This window comes from Pseudoliparis swirei, chromosome 23 (assembly GCF_029220125.1).
Source record: "Pseudoliparis swirei isolate HS2019 ecotype Mariana Trench chromosome 23, NWPU_hadal_v1, whole genome shotgun sequence".
NCBI lineage: Eukaryota > Metazoa > Chordata > Actinopteri > Perciformes > Liparidae > Pseudoliparis > Pseudoliparis swirei.
The window spans coordinates 23,482,363-23,502,673 of NC_079410.1; the positions used below are offsets into that span (position 1 = coordinate 23,482,363).

General features: G+C 49.1%; 2 protein-coding genes across 5 annotated transcripts in view; both read left to right on the forward strand.

Moving 5' to 3' along the window:
• The first annotated feature begins 549 nt into the window (after positions 1-549).
• On the forward strand, positions 550-9,316 carry LOC130188195 (mitochondrial adenyl nucleotide antiporter SLC25A23-like). 2 transcript variants are annotated; one of them, XM_056406398.1, is made up of 8 exons: positions 550-839; positions 1,028-1,139; positions 1,423-1,581; positions 6,044-6,196; positions 6,625-6,738; positions 7,684-7,851; positions 8,024-8,174; positions 8,243-9,316. In XM_056406398.1, exons 1-8 carry the CDS (start codon positions 550-552, stop codon positions 8,422-8,424), a joined length of 1,329 nt encoding a protein of 442 aa, XP_056262373.1. In that variant the 3' UTR covers positions 8,425-9,316. The 2 variants fall into 2 exon arrangements, with proteins under 2 accessions (XP_056262373.1, XP_056262374.1); XM_056406399.1 differs by lacking the exon at positions 6,044-6,196.
• A 390-nt stretch (positions 9,317-9,706) lies between these two features.
• Positions 9,707-20,311, forward strand: part of pdxdc1 (pyridoxal-dependent decarboxylase domain containing 1) — a 38,528-nt gene continuing 27,923 nt past the window's right edge. Inside the window, exons 1-5 of one of the 3 annotated variants that reach the window (XM_056406114.1) lie at positions 9,707-10,271; positions 10,433-10,584; positions 13,061-13,129; positions 13,565-13,648; positions 16,569-16,718. In XM_056406114.1, coding sequence (XP_056262089.1) covers positions 10,508-10,584; positions 13,061-13,129; positions 13,565-13,648; positions 16,569-16,718 — 380 coding nt within the window. In that variant the 5' untranslated portion in view covers positions 9,707-10,271; positions 10,433-10,507. The remainder of the gene's footprint in view (positions 10,272-10,432; positions 10,585-13,060; positions 13,130-13,564; positions 13,649-16,568; positions 16,719-20,311) is intronic. The other 2 variants (XM_056406113.1, XM_056406115.1) reach the window with 2 other exon arrangements.

Sequence of the window (20,311 nt, forward strand, 5' to 3'; positions counted from 1 at the left end):
TGTGGAGGCAGAGGCTGACCGGGTTGGAGAGGAGCCTCCTCAACGACTACAGCCAGGAGAGAACAGAGCCGGACCCTGCAGACCCCTTCCCAGACATCTCCCTCAGCCCGGGGCTAGGGGGACTCACCGGCCCCCTGCTAAGAACGAGCCACCCAGAAAACTGCACACTGAACAAAGCAGACAAGAAGACTTTGTATTTTTAACCTCGTGAAGAGCATCGACAGGTCCAGACTGTGCAACAGACCGCCCACTGTGTGGTCAGAGAGACTTGGGCATGGAGGCCCTGGCCCGCAGTGGGGGGTCCTATACAAGCCTCCCCTAAAGAAAAGGACCGCTGACCTCCAGTGGCGGATTTTACACGGTGCTGTCGCGTCCAACGCTTTTATTTCGGTAATTAATCCCGCTGTCCTGAGCCAGTGCCCCTTCTGTGACCTCCGGGAGACTATTTACCATGTTTTTAATGAGTGCAAGAGACTTTTGAGTTTCTTCGCTCTTTTAACATTGGTTTTTAGTCTTTTTAATGTGGCTTTTACAGAAGAGGTTTTTATCATGGGAGCTGCCTACAAAAAGACGGAAAAAGAAAAATGGCAGCTCCTTAATTTTTTATCCGGCGAAGCCAAAATGGCCATATATTTAACAAGGAAGTCCCGGGTGGAAAACAGAGAGGGGCAGGAGGCCGGGGCAGTGTGGCTCTGCAACATCAGAGCCAGACTCTGGCTGGAGTTCAGGTTTTATAAACACATTGGAGACCTGGATGCTTTTAAACAACGCTGGTGTTTTAAAGGTATTGTTTGTTCTGTGGTGGAGGAGGAGCTGGAGTTTGCACCACTTTTTATGAGGTAAAACATGTTTTTCTGTTTTTTTAATGTTTTTGTTTTGTTTGTTTGCTTCTATTTTAAACAACCTGATTTTTTAAAACACTTCATTTTTTAAAGAAACATAATGGTTAAAAAAATGTAAATAAAGTGTTTTTCAAAAATCAAAAAAAATCTCTCCCTCCCTCTCCCTCTCCCTCTCTCTCTCTCAGTATGGATAGGGACGGCACTATGACCATTGACTGGAGTGAGTGGCGTGACCACTTCCTGTTCAACCCTTGCCACAACATGGAGGAGGTCATCCACCACTGGAAACACTCCCACGTGAGTTGGCAGGTCTTTAGTGGTCTGTGTGTGTGTGTGTAGTGTGTAGTGTGTGTCAGGAGGCAGAAGCCCCCCATGTGTCCTCATGTCCACCTGGAGGCTGCAGGTGACCCCTCTCATGTGGTGACCCCTCTCATGTGGTGACCCCTGTCCTGTGGTGACCCCTCTCATGTGGTGACCCCTGTCCTGTGGTGACCCCTCTCATGTGGTGACCCCTGTCCTGTGGTGACCCCTCTCCTGTGGTGACCCCTGTCCTGTGGTGACCCCTGTCCTGTGGTCCTAGATACTGGACATCGGGGAGCAGCTGACGGTCCCGGATGAGTTCTCTGAGCGGGATCGGCGGTCCGGTCTGGTGTGGAGGCAGCTGGTGGCCGGCGCTGTGGCCGGAGCCGTGTCCCGGACCGGAACCGCTCCTCTGGACCGCGTCAAGGTCTTCCTGCAGGTGGGTCAGTACACCTCCTTTCTGACGGACACACAAAGGGACCGAGGAACCTTTTAAGCAACGCGATGTGAACGATGCATAGGTGGTGTTCAGGTGGCTGAGCATTACCAGATTAATTATAATTAAGAGGGTTCAGGATCGGATCAGGAACAACTCCCCAAAAATAGATCAATAGATGTCATGTGACCAGATGATCAATAGATGTCATGTGACCAGGTGATCAATAGATGTCATGTGACCAGGTGAACAATAGATGTCATGTGACCAGATGAACAATAGATGTCATGTGACCAGATGATCAATAGATGTCATGTGACCAGATGATCAATAGATGTCATGTGACCAGATGAACAATAGATGTCATGTGACCAGATGAACAATAGATGTCATGTGACCAGATGAACAATAGATGTCATGTGACCAGGTGAACAATAGATGTCATGTGACCAGGTGAACAATAGATGTCATGTGACCAGATGAACAATAGATGTCATGTGACTAGATGAACAATAGATGTCATGTGACCAGATGAACAATAGATGTCATGAGACCAGATGAACAATAGATGTAATGTGACCAGGTGATCAATAGATGTCATGTGACCAGGTGAACAATAGATGTCATGTGACCAGATGAACAATAGATGTCATGTGACGAGATGAACAATAGATGTCATGTGACCAGGTGAACAATAGATGTCATGTGACCAGGTGAACAATAGATGTCATGTGACCAGATGAACAATAGATGTCATGTGACTAGATGAACAATAGATGTCATGTGACCAGATGAACAATAGATGTCATGAGACCAGATGAACAATAGATGTCATGTGACCAGGTGATCAATAGATGTCATGTGACCAGGTGATCAATAGATGTCATGTGACCAGATGAACAATAGATGTCATGTGACCAGATGAACAATATATGTCATGTGACCAGATGAACAATAGATGTCATGAGACCAGATGAACAATAGATGTCATGTGACCAGATGAACAATAGATGTCCTGTTGAGACTCCGCCCACTCCTCCTCCCCACCGCCATCTGCCTGATGGATCGTGGAGGTCTCCATCGTGGAATATGCCTACTATGAACTATTCATACACTCTGTCACATTCATTGAATGTATTTTAACTCTAAATCTGTCCTTCTGTACACATTACATCTATTGTTCTGTCCATCCTAGGAGAGGGATCCTCCTCTGTTGCTCTCCTCCAGGTTTCTTCCTTTTTCCCTGAAGGTTATTTGGGAGTTTTTCCTGGTCCGATGTGAGGTTTTGGGGCAGGGATGTCTATGTGTACAGATTGTAAAGCACTCCGAGACAAATTTGTAATTTGTGAAATTGGGCTATACAAATAAACTGAATTGAATTGAATTGAATGTGACCAGGTGATCAATAGATGTCATGTGACCAGATGATCAATAGATGTCATGTGACCAGATGAACAATAGATGTCATGTGACCAGATGATCAATTCAATTCAATTCAGTTTATTTGTATAGCCCAATTTCACAAATTACAAATTTGTCTCGGAGTGCTTTACAATCTGTACACATAGACATCCCTGACCTTTGACCTTTGACCTCACATCGGATCAGGAAAAACTCCCAAATAACCCTTCAGGGGAAAAAGGAAGAAACCTGGAGGAGAGCAACAGAGGAGGATCCCTCTCCAGGATGGACAGATGCAATAGATGTAATGTGTACAGAAGGACAGATTTAGAGTTAAAATACATTCAATGAATATGACAGAGTGTATGAATAGTTCATAGTAGGCATATTCCACGATGGAGACCTCCACGATCCATCAGGCAGATGGCGGTGGGGAGGAGGAGGGCGGAGTCTCAACAGTGGGCGGAGTCTCAACAGGACAGTGGCGTAGTCATGAGCAGGAATTCCACGACCCAGACGATCCATCAGGCAGATAGGATCTATGCCGTCTCATAGGGTCCGATGACCCCATGAGACGTGAAGTCAAAAGGACTCCGGGAGAAAGCAGAGTTAGTAACGTGTGATTGAGAGATGAAAATTCATCCTTAAGGAGAGAAAAAGAGGAGATAGGTACTCAGTGCATCCTAAACGTCCCCCGGTAGCTATAAGCCTATAGCAGCATATCAAGGGGCTGGACCAGGTGAACCTGATTCAGCCCTAACTATAAGCTCTGTCAAAGAGGAAGGTCTTAAGTCTACTCTTAAACGAGGTGACTGTGTCTGCCTCCCGGACTGAAATTGGAAGCTGGTTCCATAAAAGAGGAGCTTGATAACTAAAGGCTCTGGCTCCCATTCTACTTTTTAAGACTCTAGGAACTACAAGTAGTCCCGCATTTAGTGAGCGTAGCTCTCTAGTGGGGCAATATGGTACTACAAGCTCCTTAAGATATGATGGAGCATCACCAATCAAGGCTTTGTAGGTTAAGAGAAGAATTTTAAAAGTGATTCTTGATTTTACTGGGAGCCAGTGCAGAGCAGCTAGTGCAGGAGTGATGTGATCTCTGTTCCTAGTTTTAGTGAGAACACGAGCTGCAGCATTCTGGATCAACTGGAGGGACCTAAGAGATTTATTAGAGCAGCCTGATAATAAGGAGTTGCAGTAATCCCGTCTCAAGTAACGAACGTGAACCAATTTTTCTGCATCTTTTTGAGACAAGATGTGCCTGATTTTTGAAATATTACGTAGATGAAAGAATGCAGTCCTTGAGATTTGCTTTACGTGGGAGTTAAAGGACAAGTCCCGATCAAAGATAACGCCAAGATTCTTTACAGTGGTGTTGGATGCCAGGGCAATGCCGTCTACAGAAACCACATCACCAGATAATTGATCTCTGAGGTGCTCAGGGCCGATTAAAATTACTTCGGTTTTGTCTGAGTTTAACATCAAGAAGTTGCAGGTCATCCATGTTTTTATGTCTTTAAGACATGCTTGAATTTTACAGAGTTGGTTGCTCTCCTCTGGTTTTATCGATAGATATAGTTGAGTATCATCTGCATAACAATGAAAGTTTATGGAGTGTTTCCTGATAATATTGCCCAAAGGAAGCATGTATAAGGTAAATAAAATTGGTCCAAGCACGGAACCTTGTGGAACTCCGTGATTAACGTTGGTGGTTATCGAGGCGTCATCGTTTACAAATACAAACTGAGATCGATCTGATAAATAGGATTTAAACCAAATTAGTGCCGTGCCTGAAATGCCAATCGACTGCTCCAGTCTCTGTAACAGGATGTCATGGTCAATGGTGTCGAATGCAGCACTAAGGTCTAACAAGACCAGTACAGAGAGGAGTCCTCTATCAGCACTAAGGTCTAACAAGACCAGGACAGAGAGGAGTCCTCTATCAGCACTAAGGTCTAACAAGACCAGGACAGAGAGGAGTCCTCTATCAGCACTAAGGTCTAACAAGACCAGGACAGAGGAGTCCTTTATCTGCTGCCATTAAGAGGTCATTTGTAATTTTCACCAGTGCTGTCTCGGTGCTGTGGTGTTTTCTAAATCCTGATTGAAATGTCTCAAATAAACTATTATGATGTAGAAAGTCGCACAACTGATTTGCGACCACTTTCTCAAGGATCTTGGAGAGGAAGGGGAGGTTAGAGATCGGTCTGTAGTTAGCCAACACCTCTGGATCCAGAGTGGGCTTCTTCAGGAGAGGTTTAATAACAGCCACTTTGAAGGAGTGTGGTACGTGGCCTGTTAGCAGAGACACATTGATAATATCTAATAGAGCCGCCAATTAAAGGCAAAACGTCTTTAAGCAGCCTCGTCGGGATGGGGTCCAAGAGACAGGTAGATGTGTTAGAAGTAGAAACCGTTGAAGATAATTGGTCACGGTTGATGGGAGAAAAGCCCTCAAATATACACCAGGGCATACAGCGGTTTCCAAGGCCATTCCACTTGAGGACAGATTGGCACTGGTTATGGGCAAGAGAATATTAATCTTGTCCTAATAGTTAAAATCTTTTCATTAAAGAAGTTCATAAAGTCATTACCACTAAGGTTTATAGGAATGCTCGGCTCCACAGAGCTGTGACTCTGTCAGCCTGGCTACAGTGCTGAAGAGAAACCTGGGGTTGTTTTTTTTTTCTATTACTGATGAGTAATAGGCTGCTCTGGCATTACGGAGGGCCTTCTTATATGTTTTAAGACTATCTCGCCAAACTAAGCGGGATTCTTCGAGATTAGTTGAACGCCATATGCGTTGAAGTTTTCGTGACGTTTGCTTCAGTTTGCGGGTCTGAGGGTTATACCAGGGAGCAAACCTCCTCTTCCTCACTGTCTTCTTCTTCAGAGGGGCTATCGAGTCCAGTGTCATTCTCAAAGAGCCTGTGACCAGATGAACAATAGATGTCATGTGACCCTATGAGACGTAAAAGGGGGTCTGATGTATAAACTGGCCCACAGTAACATTTCGTCCTTCAGGCTGATCTGGATACAGATCTTAAAGCTGTGGTTCTTCCAGGTCCATGGCTCTAAGTCTCGGGCCATCAACCTGTGGTCCGGACTCAGGGGGATGGTCCAGGAAGGAGGCGTCGTCTCACTCTGGAGGGGAAATGGCATCAATGTCCTGAAGATTGCCCCTGAATCTGCCATAAAGTTCATGGCCTATGAGCAGGTCAGTCCATCATGACTCAGGTGATCTGAGACAGGAGCTCCTCTGGCTCCTCTGGTTCCTCTGGCTCCTCTGGCTCCTCTGGTTCCTCTTGTTCCTCTGGTTGCTCTGGTTGCTCTGGCTCCTCTGGCTCCTCTTGTTCCTCTGGCTCCTCTGGTTCCTCTGGTTCCTCTGGCTCCTCTGGCTCCTCTGAGTCCTCTGGTTCCTCTGGCTCCTCTGGTTCCTCTGGCTCCTCTGGCTCCTCTGGTTCCTCTGGCTCCTCTGGTTCCTCTCCAGATCAAGTGGATCAATCCTTCTTACATCATTGTCATATATGTCAGGGATTTATAATTCTTTCTATACTTTTACACTTCCTTTCTCTCATTACTACCACTCTCTCCAAACATCTCCATCCATGTATCCTCCTCCTCCTGTTCCTCCTCTTCCTCTAGATCAAGGGTCTGATCCGTGGAAGTAAAGAGGGGGGGTGTTTAAGGGTACAAGAGAGGTTCGTTGCTGGCTCTCTGGCAGGAGCTACCGCCCAGACCATCATCTACCCCTTGGAGGTGAGTTTCACCCACTAGACTCACCAGCATGGAAGGCTCACCATTGGCCGAGCTCATCATTTCTTATGGTCTGGCTCCAAACCAAAACAAAAGATGGAAGGACTTTCTGGAGTAGACCCTGGAGAAGACCCTGGAGTAGACCCTGGAGTAGACCCTGGAGTAGACCCTGGAGTAGACCTCGGAGTAGACCCTGGAGTAGACCCTGGAGTAGACTCTGGAGTAGACCCTGGAGTAGACCCTGGAGTAGACCCTGGAGTAGACCCTGGAGTAGACTCTGGAGTAGACCCTGGAGTAGACCCTGGAGTAGACCCTGGAGTAGACCCTGGAGTAGACCCTGGAGTAGACTCTGGAGTAGACCCTGGAGTAGACTATGGAGTAGACTATGGAGTAGACCCTGGAGTAGACTATGGAGTAGACCCTGGAGTAGACTATGGAGTAGACCCTGGTGTAGACCCTGGAGTAGACTCTGGAGTAGACCCTGGAGTAGACTATGGAGTAGACCCTGGTGTAGACCCTGGAGTAGACTCTGGAGTAGACCCTGGAGTAGACTCTGGAGTAGACCCTGGAGTAGACTATGGAGTAGACCCTGGTGTAGACCCTGGAGTAGACTCTGGAGTAGACCCTGGAGTAGACCTCGGAGTAGACCCTGGAGTAGACCCTGGAGTAGACTCTGGAGTAGACTCTGGAGTAGACTCTGGAGTAGACCCTGGACATGCTGCAGGGTTTACATTTAACCAATAGCCAGCACAGGCCACGCCCCCTGTGGCCCCCTCACATACGAGGCGGTTGCTTTTGCTTTCTTTCATTCCAGGCTCGCGTTGTAGTGACATATTATTTGTCTCAATATCATTTTCATTCCTTGTTGAACCAGTGAGACGCTGCAGCATCAGTAACACTGCTGCTGATGCTTGGCCCTCACTCTTCTCTCCCCCGCTGCCCTCGTAGGTGCTGAAGACTCGTCTCACTCTCAGGCAGACGGGTCAGTACTCGGGCGTGGCTGACTGTGCCAGACAGATCCTGAAGGCGGAGGGGGTCCGGGCGTTCTACCGGGGCTACCTGCCCAACACCCTGGGCATCATCCCCTACGCTGGCATCGACCTGGCCGTGTACGAGGCGAGTCGTCCACGTCTCCAGACCTCTGGCGACCCGTCTGACGCTCTCAGTCCACGGGTTCCACTGAAGACGTGGAACAGTTCATCGTTGTGATGTTTGATGTCTTTGAAGCTGCTCGTGAACACGATGTCCTCCCTCTTCCTCTTTCCTCTGTCCTCCTCTCTTCCCTCAGACTCTGAAGAACGCCTGGCTCCAGAGGGACGGCGTCCGCTCTGCCGACCCGGGTGTGTTGGTGCTGCTGGGCTGCGGCACCGTCTCCAGCACCTGTGGCCAGCTGGCCTCCTACCCGCTCGCTCTCATCCGGACCCGGATGCAGGCCCAAGGTGAGACCGGATCCAGACCTGCTCTGAATGTGACCCGGCCGTGAGCTCCGTGTCCCCTCTGCTCTCAGCCCTCAGCGAGGCCGCGCCCCGGCTGACCATGCTGGGCCAGTTCAGACACATCGTCTCCAGCGAGGGGTTGCCGGGCCTGTACCGCGGCATCGCGCCCAACTTCCTCAAAGTGGTGCCGGCCATCAGCATCTCCTACGTGGTGTACGAGCGCATGAAGAAGGTCCTCGGCGTGGCTTACTAGACCGAGGCGAAGAAGAAGCAAGTGACCTTTGACCTCCACGTTTGTAGGGCTCTTGTGTTGCGTCCGTCGTCTCCAGACGACCCGGCGGGCTGCTGCTGCATTACGGGACATTTCAATGAGATGTGTCGTCCCAGATATTCAAAATCATCGGATTTTCAAAATATTTTATAAACCCAAAATCTATTTTCGATACCTTCTTCCCTGGAGCTTCAGCCAAAACCCAGATGTGAACCTGTAGGAGCCATCATGGAGTGTGTGTCTGCAGGAGGAGGTCATATGGAGGTGTAACTTGTCGTGCTACATGCTGTCCGTACATTTGAATGTCTGCAGACACATGCATCTCTTTATTATTCTTATGAGCGTTTTATTTGTCCTCCTATATAATGCGATGCTAATGCTGGTTGCCACTGGGCCTTGAAGCACGACTGAAACAAACAAATCCAGAACAATGGATGTAACTATTTAAAAAACCAAAGAGAGTAAAGTAACAATAAGTACACATTCTGAAGAGAAGGACTCTTTAACTATGACCTCATGAGGTCATTCATGGTGATGTCATAGTGCACAAGCTGTTTACTATCCCATATACATTTGAGCCTTTTGTGAGGTATTGTATCATTTCACCGCTTTGAGCTCCGAGTAAGTTATAGATGAACCACGAGGCACCTGGCGAGGCCGCAGGTAACCGTGGAGACCAGGTCCCACAGCGGCCTGTCCTCCAGGATGAGACGGCTGAGGAATGTTCTGGACGCTTCACCTGGAAACATCATTGAGAATTTTATTTTTTTATTTTTACATGTTTTGAGTTTCACTGACAAGGAACGCTCAGATAAATGTAAACAACTGTAGGACATTATGGATGAATAAAGTACACCTTGTGACTCACCCTCAACCAATCAGAATGCTGGATTTCATCAACCCGTATAATATATATAAATATTTATATGTATACATATACATTTATACACATACATATGTATATAAACATATATATTTGTATATATATACATATGTATTCATATATATGTATATATATACATATGTATTTCTATTTATATATCTACATATATACATATATATATATTGTGACTGCTCATGAATGATTTACATGCAGCGTCCTGATTGGCTCTCATTGCTGTTCTAATATTTGTACAGTTGGGGTCACACCTGTATTAGGCCACGCCCACTAACCTCTCTTTAACTTCTCAATACACACGTTACACCCTGTAGACACACACCTGTCATGTTCCCCCACTAGAGGGGCACGCCCCACCTGAAGGACCACTGTGGACTACATTCCCCTCTCTCGGGGCGCAGCTGACCACCCGCTGTGTCAGAGAACCCGTTTTCAGGCGTTCATTAAAATCAGGCGGAGATCTTTTCTGACGTCGATCTTCCAGTCAGGAAGAAAACGTTTCAGAAGACACTTTAGAAAATGGTCGAGAATGAGGAACAATTTGTTTCTGATTTTATTTTGGAGAGCGACAGCGAACGTCTCCGAGATCGACCGGTCGATCGCGATCGACGGGTTGGCGACCACTGCCTTCCAGGATCTGTGACAACATCAATCATGACGCGTCATCAGCCGCCACCTGACCGGCTCCCAGAGGCGTGACGTCACGCTGCCAGCGTGGAACGTCGCGCGCTATCCCGGAAGTAAACTGTCCGGTTGGGTCTTGAGTCTGCAACACCGAGAGAGACTCCACGGCGACCGGATACGGGTCCAGAGAGCTCAGCGGAACACCCCGAAGGGACGACGAGGCCCGACCCCCCTCCAGACCCGGACCAGGAGCGGACCCGGACCCGACCCGACCCGACCCGGACCCGACCCGCTGACAGCTGTGACGGTGAGACCTCCGTCAGCTGTGTGTTGTCAACCAGCCCTCTGGGTTAGGAGTGAGACGGGCAGAGGGAGACGGGCAGAGGGAGACGTGAGACGGGCAGAGTGAACATCAGGGTCTCAATGTTTGTTAAGAGATTTGTCCTAATGTTTTTATCTTGCTCCCAGCACACACACACACACGCACACACACACACACACACACACACACACACACACACACACACACACACACACACACAGATGATGGTGGACTCGACGTTGGCCCAAGTGGGCCAGAACCTGAGTGACGCCATGAGGATCCTGGGGGACGGACAGAGGTGAGACCACCAGGTCCATCAGAGATGATGTCATGCATCTAGTCCCTCACATCTAGTCCCTCACATCTAGTCCCTCACATCTAGTCCCTCACATCTAGTCCCTCATCTAGTCCCTCACATCTAGTCCCTCATCTAGTCCCTCACATCTAGTCCCTCACATCTAGTCCCTCATCTAGTCCCACATCTAGTCCCTCACATCGTCCCTCACATCATCCCTCATCTAGTCCCTCACATCTAGTCCCTCACATCTAGTCCCTCATCTAGTCCCTCATCTAGTCCCTCACATCTAGTCCCTCATCTAGTCCCTCACATCTAGTCCCTCTAGTCCCTCATATCTAGTCCCTCTAGTCCCTCATATCTCTCATGTCCCTCTAGTCCCTCATATCTAGTCCCCCACATCTAGTCCCTCATGTCCCTCTAGTCCCTCATATCTAGTCCCTCATATCTAGTCCCTCATGTCCCTCACATCTAGTCCCTCATATCTAGTCCATCACATCTAGTCCCTCACATATAGTCCCTCATGTCCCTCATATCTAGTCCATCATGTCCCTCACATCTAGTCCCTCATGTCCCTCACATCTAGTCCCTCATATCTAGTCCCTCATGTCCCTCATATCTAGTCCCTCATATCTAGTCCTTCATATCTAGTCCCTCATGTCCCTCATATCTTGTCCCTCATATCTAGTCCTTCATATCTAGTCCCTCATGTCCCTCATATCTTGTCCCTCATATCTAGTCCCTCTAGTCCCTCATATCTAGTCCTTCATATCTAGTCCCTCATATCTAGTCCTTCATATCTAGTCCCTCATATCTAGTCCCTCTAGTCCCTCATATCTAGTCCCTCATGTCCCTCTAGTCCCTCATATCTAGTCCTTCATATCTAGTCCCTCATATCTAGTCCCTCTAGTCCCTCATATCTAGTCCCTCATGTCCCTCTAGTCCCTCATATCTAGTCCCTCATGTCCCTCATATCTAGTCTCTCATATCTAGTCCCTCACATCTAGTCCCTCTAGTCCCTCTAGTCCCTCATATCTAGTCCCTCATGTCCCTCTAGTCCATCATATCTCTCATGTCCCTCTAGTCCCTCATATCTAGTCCCTCATATCTAGTCCCTCACATCTAGTCCCTCACATCTAGTCCCTCATATCTAGTCCCTCATGGCCCTCACATCTAGTCCCTCACATCTAGTCCCTCATGTCCCTCATATCTAGTCCCTCATATCTAGTCCCTCACATCTAGTCCCTCATGTCCCTCTAGTCCCTCATATCTAGTCCCTCACATCTAGTCCCTCATATCTAGTCCCTCATGTCCCTCACATCTAGTCCCTCATATCTAGTCCCTCACATCTAGTCCCTCACATCTAGTCCCTCATATCTAGTCCCTCATGTCCCTCACATCTAGTCCCTCATGTCCCTCATATCTAGTCCCTCATATCTAGTCCTTCATATCTAGTCCCTCATCTCCCTCATATCTTGTCCCTCTAGTCCCTCATATCTAGTCCCTCTAGTCCCTCACATCTAGTCCCTCATATCTAGTCCCTCACATCTAGTCCCTCATGTCCCTCTAGTCCCTCATATCTAGTCCCTCACATCTAGTCCCTCATATCTAGTCCCTCATGTCCCTCACATCTAGTCCCTCATATCTAGTCCCTCACATCTAGTCCCTCACATCTAGTCCCTCATATCTAGTCCCTCATGTCCCTCACATCTAGTCCCTCATGTCCCTCATATCTAGTCCCTCATATCTAGTCCTTCATATCTAGTCCCTCATCTCCCTCATATCTTGTCCCTCTAGTCCCTCATATCTAGTCCCTCTAGTCCCTCATATCTAGTCCCTCATATCTAGTCCCTCATATCTAGTCCCTCATATCTAGTCCCTCTAGTCCCTCATGTCCCTCATATCTAGTCCCTCATATCTAGTCCATCTAGTCCCTCATATCTCTCATGTCCCTCTAGTCCCTCATATCTAGTCCCTCACATCTAGTCCCTCATATCTAGTCCCTCATATCTAGTCCCTCACATCTAGTCCCTCATATCTAGTCCCTCACATCTAGTCCCTCATGTCCCTCACATCTAGTCCCTCATATCTAGTCCCTCACATCTAGTCCCTCATATCTAGTCCCTCACATCTAGTCCCTCACATCTAGTCCCTCATATCTAGTCCCTCATGTCCCTCATATCTAGTCCCTCATGTCCCTCTAGTCCCTCATATCTAGTCCCTCACATCTAGTCCCTCATATCTAGTCCCTCACATCTAGTCCCTCATATCTAGTCCCTCACAACTAGTCCCTCATATCTAGTCCCTCATATCTAGTCCCTCACATCTAGTCCCTCATGTCCCTCACATCTAGTCCCTCACATCTAGTCCCTCACATCTAGTCCCTCACATCTAGTCCCTCATATCTAGTCCCTCACATCTAGTCCCTCACATCTAGTCCCTCACATCTAGTCCCTCATGTGTGTTTTCATCTGTTCAGAGAACCAGAGACGGGACCAGAGAAGTGGAGCCTCAGCAGAACCAGCATCCCTGGACCCCTGCAGGGAGTGTAAGACACACACACACACACACACACACACACTTACATACACACACACACACACACACACATACACACTTACATACACACACACACAGACAGACACACACACACACTTACATACACACACACACACACACACACACACACACACACACACAGACGTACACAGACACTCTCCCTTCCAGGTGGTGTAGGTCAGTACTTCATCAGCAGAGTTTCTCCTCTGAGGTTTCTTCTTGTTCGAGTTGTTTGGGGTGTTTCTCTGGGGTCAAAGGTCAGGAGGTCGTGGTGCAGTAATAAACCTCACAAATGAACAACTCTGAGGCCGACGGAGCGGCATGTCCATTGGTAGGAAGGTGTGGTGGAGGTGTAGAGGAGGTGTAGAGGAGGTGTAGAGGAGGTGAGTGTGGAGCAGCTGGAGCTCACCCTGTTCCTCTGCAGCGGGCAGGACGTGGGCTCCATCCTGCACCTGGTCCACAACCTGATCCACGACGCGGAGGAGGAGGAGGACAAGCCAGCGCAGCAGTGAGTAGACCACATGGACCACGGAGACCCAGACCACATGGACCACGGAGACCCAGACCACATGGACCACAGAGACCCAGACCACATGGACCACAGAGACCCAGACCACATGGACCACGGAGACCCAGACCACATGGACCACGGAGACCCAGACCACATGGACCACAGAGACCCAGACCACATGGACCACGGAGACCCAGACCACATGGACCACAGAGACCCAGACCACATGGACCACGGAGACCCAGACCACATGGACCACGGAGACCCAGACCACATGGACCACGGAGACCCAGACCACATGGACCACAGAGACCCAGACCACATGGACCACGGAGACCCAGACCACATGGACCACAGAGACCCAGACCACATGGACCACGGAGACCCAGACCACATGGACCACAGGAGACCCAGACCACATGGACCACGGAGACCCAGACCACATGGACCACGGAGACCCAGACCACATGGACCACAGAGACCCAGACCACATGGACCACGGACCCAGACCACATGGACCACGGAGACCCAGACCACATGGACCACGGAGACCCAGACCACATGGACCACGGAGACCCAGACCACATGGACCACGGAGACCCAGACCACATGGACCACGGAGACCCAGACCACATGGACCACAGAGACCCAGACCACATGGACCACGGAGACCCAGACCACATGGACCACAGAGACCCAGACCACATGGACCACGGAGACCCAGACCATGGACCACGGAGACCCAGACCACATGGACCACGGAGACCCAGACCACATGGACCACGGAGACCCAGACCACATGGACCACAGAGACCCAGACCACATGGACCACGGAGACCCAGACCACATGGACCACGGAGACCCAGACCACATGGACCACAGAGACCCAGACCACATGGACCACGGAGACCCAGACCACATGGACCACGGAGACCCAGACCACATGGACCACGGAGACCCAGACCACATGGACCACGGAGACCCAGACCACATGGACCACAGAGACCCAGACCACATGGACCACGGAGACCCAGACCACATGGACCACGGAGACCCAGACCACATGGACCACGGAGACCCAGACCACATGGACCACGGAGACCCAGACCACATGGACCACGGAGACCCAGACCACATGGACCACGGAGACCCAGACCACATGGACCACGGAGACCCAGACCACATGGACCACGGAGACCCAGACCACATGGACCACGGAGACCCAGACCACATGGACCACGGAGACCCAGACCACATGGACCACGGAGACCCGGACCACATGGACCACGGAGACCCGGACCACATGGACCACGGAGACCCGGACCACATGGACCACGGAGACCCGGACCACATGGACCACGGAGACCCGGACCACATGGACCACGGAGACCCGGACCACATGGACCACGGAGACCCGGACCACATGGACCACGGAGACCCGGACCACATGGACCACGGAGACCCGGACCACATGGACCACGGAGACCCGGACCACATGGACCACGGAGACCCAGACCACATGGACCACGGAGACCCAGACCACATGGACCACGGAGACCCAGACCACATGGACCACGGAGACCCAGACCACATGGACCACGGAGACCCAGACCACATGGACCACGGAGACCCAGACCACATGGACCACGGAGACCCAGACCACATGGACCACGGAGACCCAGACCACATGGACCACGGAGACCCAGACCACATGGACCACGGAGACCCAGACCACATGGACCACGGAGACCCAGACCACATGGACCACGGAGACCCAGACCACATGGACCACGGAGACCCGACCACATGGACCACGACCCGGACCACATGGACCACGGAGACCCGGACCACATGGACCACGGAGACCCGGACCACATGGACCACGGAGACCCGGACCACATGGACCACGGAGACCCGGACCACATGGACCACGGAGACCCGGACCACATGGACCACGGAGACCCGGACCACATGGACCACGGAGACCCGGACCACATGGACCACGGAGACCCGGACCACATGGACCACGGAGACCCGGACCACATGGACCACGGAGACCCGGACCACATGGACTGAGACCCGGACCACATGGACCACGGAGACCCGGACCACATGGACCACGGAGACCCGGACCACATGGACCACGGAGACCCAGACCACATGGACCACGGAGACCCAGACCACATGGACCACGGAGACCCAGACCACATGGACCACGGAGACCCAGACCACATGGACCACGGAGACCCAGACCACATGGACCACGGAGACCCGGACCACATGGACCACGGAGACCCGGACCACATGGACCACGGAGACCCGGACCACATGGACCACGGAGACCCGGACCACATGGACCACGGAGACCCGGACCACATGGACCACGGAGACCCGGACCACAACAAGAATGATCTGCAACTATGAGACAGCCCTTTAAGGACTTGGGTCACCTTGGATACCAGACAGTCTGGCCTAGTCCTCTTGGTCCCAGGAGGATGCAGCATGTGATGCTCTTGGTCCCAGGAGGATGCAGCATGCTCTGCTCTTGGTCCCAGGAGGATGCAGCATGCTCTGCTCTTGGTCCCAGGAGGATGCAGCATGTGATGCTCTTGATCCCAGGAGGATGCAGTATGTGATGCTCTTGGTCCCAGGAGGATGCAGCATGTGATGCTCTTGGTCCCAGGAGGATGCAGCATGTGATGCTCTGCTCTTGGTCCCAGGAGGATGCAGCATGTGATGCTCTTGGTCCCAGGAGGATGCAGCATGTGATGCTCTTGGTCCCAGGAGGATGCAGCATGTGATACTCTTGGTCCCAGGAGGATGCAGTATGTGATGCTCTTGGTCCCAGGAGGATGCAGCATGTGATGCTCTTGGTCCCAGGAGGATGCAGCTTGTGATGCTCTGCTCTTGGTCCCAGGAGGATGCAGCATGTGGGGGAACAGGGTCACATGGCCCTGCTGGGTCACAGCCTGGCCGCCTACATCTCAGTGCTGGACCGAGAGCGCCTGAGGAAGCTGACCACGCGGATCCTGTCCGACACCACGCTGTGGCTCTGCCGGCTCTTCAGGTTTGGACTGAAGCTACTCACTGACCACCTCACTCAGGCCCCGCCCCCGGGGGACCTGGGGACCAATCAGCAGTCAGAGAGTCTAGAGCCCACAGAACTGTGTCGAGGTATCCTGAGTTCACCAAGATGGCAGATTCAGTAGTTTAGGTAGTGTCACTGCTGTTGGTAGTTCTAGTCTCTATTTTTGGTTCTAGTCTCTATTTTAGGTTCTAGTCTCTAGTCTTAGTTCTATTCTTGGTTCTAGTCTCTATTTTAGGTTATAGTCTCTAGTCTTAGTTCTAGTCTCTATTCTTGGTTCTAGTCTCTAGTCTTAGTTCTAGTCTCTATTTTAGGTTCTAGTCTCTATTCTTGGTTCTAGTCTCTATTTTAGGTTCTAGTCTTAGTTTTAGTCTCTAGTCTTAGTTCTAGTCTATTCTTGGTTCTAGTCTTAGTTCTAGTCTCTATTCTTGGTTCTAGTCTCTATTTTAGGTTCTAGTCTTAGTTCTAGTCTCTATTCTTGGTTCTAGTCTCTAGTCTTAGTTCTAGTCTCTCGTCTTAGTTCAAGTCTCTATTCTTGGTTCTAGTCTCTATTTTAGGTTCTAGTCTCTAGTCTTAGTTCAATTCAATTCAGTTTATTTGTATAGCCCAATTTCACAAATTACAAATTAGTCTCGGAGTGCTTTACAATCTGTACACATAGACATCCCTGCCCCAAAACCTCACATCGGACCAGGAAAAACTCCCAAATAACCCTTCAGGGGGAAAAAGGGAAGAAACCTTCAGGAGAGAACAGAGGAGGATCCCTCTCCAGGATGGACAGAACAATAGATGTAATGTGTACAGAAGGACAGATTAGAGTTTAAATACATTCAATGAATGTGACAGAGTGTATGAATAGTTCATAGTAGGCATATTCCACGATGGAGACCTCCACGATCCATCAGGCAGATGGAGGTAGAGAGGAGGAGTGGGCGGAGTCTCAACAGTGGGCGGAGTCTCAACAGGACAGTGGCGTAGTCGGTAGCAGGAATTCCACGACCCAGACCTCGATGATCCATCAGGCAGATAGGATCTATGTCGTCTCATAGGGTCCGATGACCCCATGAGACGTGAAGTCACAAGGACTCCGGGGAGAAAGCAGAGTTAGTAACGTGTGATTGAGAGATGAAAATTTATCCATAAGGAGAGAAAAGAGGAGATAGGTGCTCAGTGCATCCTAAACGTCCCCCGGCAGCTATAAGCCTATAGCAGCATATCAAGGGGCTGGACCAGGTGAACCTGATTCAGCCCTAACTATAAGCTCTGTCAAAGAGGAAGGTCTTAAGTCTACTCTTAAACGAGGTGACTGTGTCTGCCTCCCGGACTGAAGGTGGAAGCTGGTTCCATAAAAGAGGAGCTTGATAACTGAAGGCTCTGGCTCCCATTCTACTTTTTAAGACTCTAGGAACTACAAGTAGTCCCGCATTTAGTGAGCGTAGCACTCTAGTGGGGCAATTAAAAAAAAAAGTTCTAGTCTCTATTCTTGGTTCTAGTCTCTATTTTAGGTTCTAGTCTCTAGTCTTAGTTCTAGTCTCTATACTTGGTTCTAGTCTTAGTTCTAGTCTCTAGTCTTAGTTCTAGTCTCTAGTCTTAGTTCTAGTCTCTATTTTAGGTTCTAGTCTTAGTTCTAGTCTCTATTCTTGGTTCTAGTCATAGTTCTAGTCTCTAGTCTTAGTTCTAGTCTCTATTTTAGGTTCTAGTCTTAGTTCTAGTCGCTATTCTTGGTTCTAGTCTCTGTTCTTGGTTCTAGTCTCTATTCTTGGTTCTAGTCTCTAGTCTTGGTTCTAGTCTCTATTCTTGGTTTTAGTCTCTATTATTGGTTCTAGTCTCTATTTTAGGTTCTAGTCTTAGTTCTAGTCTCTATGCTTGTCTCTGTTCTTGGTTCTAGTCTCTAGGTTCTAGTCTCTGTTCTTGGTTCTAGTCTCTATTCTTGGTTCTAGTCTCTATTTTAGGCTCTAGTCTTAGTTCTAGTCTCTGTTCTTGGTTCTAGTCTCTATTTTAGGTTCTAGTCTCTAGTCTTAGTTCTAGTCTCTGTTCTTGGTTCTAGTCTCTAGTCGTAATTCTAGTCTCTGTTCTTGGTTCTAGTCTCTATTTTAGGTTCTAGTCTCTAGTCTTAGTTATAGTCTCTGTTCTTGGTTCTAGTCTCTATTTTAGGTTCTAGTCTTAGTTCTAGTCTCTATTCTTGGTTCTAGTCTCTATTTTAGTTTCTAGTCTCGAGTCTTGGTTCTAGTCTCTATTCTTGGTTCTAGTCTCTATTTTAGGTTCTAGTCTTGAGTCTTAGTTCTAGTCTCTAGTCTTAGTTCTAGTCTCTATTTTAGGTTCTAGTCTCTATTCTTGGTTCTAGTCTCTATTCTTGGTTCTAGTCTCTATTTTAGGTTCTCGTCTTAGTTCTAGTCTCTGTTCTTGGTTCTAGTCTCTATTTTAGGTTCTAGTCTTAGTTCTAGTCTAGTCTTAGTTCTAGTCTCGAGTCTTAGTTCTAGTCTCTATTCTTGGTTCTAGTCTCTATTCTTGGTTCTAGTCTCTATTTTAGGTTCTAGTCTCGAGTCTTGGTTCTAGTCTCTATTCTTGGTTCTAGTCTCTATTTTAGGTTCTAGTCTCGAGTCTTAGTTCTAGTCTCTAGTCTTAGTTCTAGTCTCTATTTTAGGTTCTAGTCTCTATTCTTGGTTCTAGTCTCTATTCTTGGTTCTAGTCTCTATTTTAGGTTCTAGTCTTAGTTCTAGTCTCTGTTCTTGGTTCTAGTCTCTATTTTAGGTTCTAGTCTTAGTTCTAGTCTCTAGTCTTAGTTCTAGTCTCGAGTCTTGGTTCTATTCTCTATTCTTGGTTCTAGTCTCTATTTTAGGTTCTAGTCTCGAGTCTTGGTTCTAGTCTCTATTCTTGGTTCTAGTCTCTATTCTTGGTTCTAGTCTCTATTCTTAGTTCTAGTCTCTATTCTTGGTTCTAGTCTCTATTTTAGGTTCTAGTCTCGAGTCTTAGTTCTAGTCTCTAGTCTTAGTTCTAGTCTCTATTCTTGGTTCTAGTCTCTATTCTTGGTTCTATAATCTGTTCTTGGTTTTTGTCTCTAGTCTTAGTTCTATTCAAGTTCATTCAAGATGGCGCCGTGCCAACGGCTGCCTGTCGCAGTAGCTGCCCATATGCTTTTTATTTTATTGTCTTTTTTTCCACTTTTCCTCTTTCTTTTCCTTTTCTTTCACGTTGGTCTAAGTTACGGTCGGACAATGGACAGTAACTACTTTTTTCGCAACTTTTCCCGTGGCTTTTGTTCACTTTGTCGTGTGTATCGGAGAGCCACAACAAACCATGACGGGGTCCGTTGTCTACTCGCGCGCTCAGCTGATCGCTGTGCAGGCCGCAGCTTCTGCCTGGAGACAGACCTGTGATCCCAGTGGAGCTCCGGAGAAGGGCTCGCGGCTGCAGGGCGGGTGTCAAGAGGAGGGCTAAAACGAGGAGATACAAACCCTCGGTACCGTCGATCATAACGGGGAACGTGAGGTCTTTGGCGAATAAGGCGGATGAGCTCGGCGCGCTGGTGATGACTGAGAGGATCTTCCGTGAGAGCAGTCTCTTGTGTTTCACTG

Coding starts and splice junctions, on each gene's coding strand:
- LOC130188195 (XM_056406398.1), top strand. CDS start 550: ATGGGAGCTGCCTACAAAAAGACGGAAAAAGAAAAATGGCAGCTCCTT. Junction 840..1,027: donor TTTGCACCACTTTTTATGAG/GTAAAACATGTT, acceptor TCTCTCTCTCAG/TATGGATAGGGACGGCACTA. Junction 7,852..8,023: donor TCGACCTGGCCGTGTACGAG/GCGAGTCGTCCA, acceptor CTCTTCCCTCAG/ACTCTGAAGAACGCCTGGCT.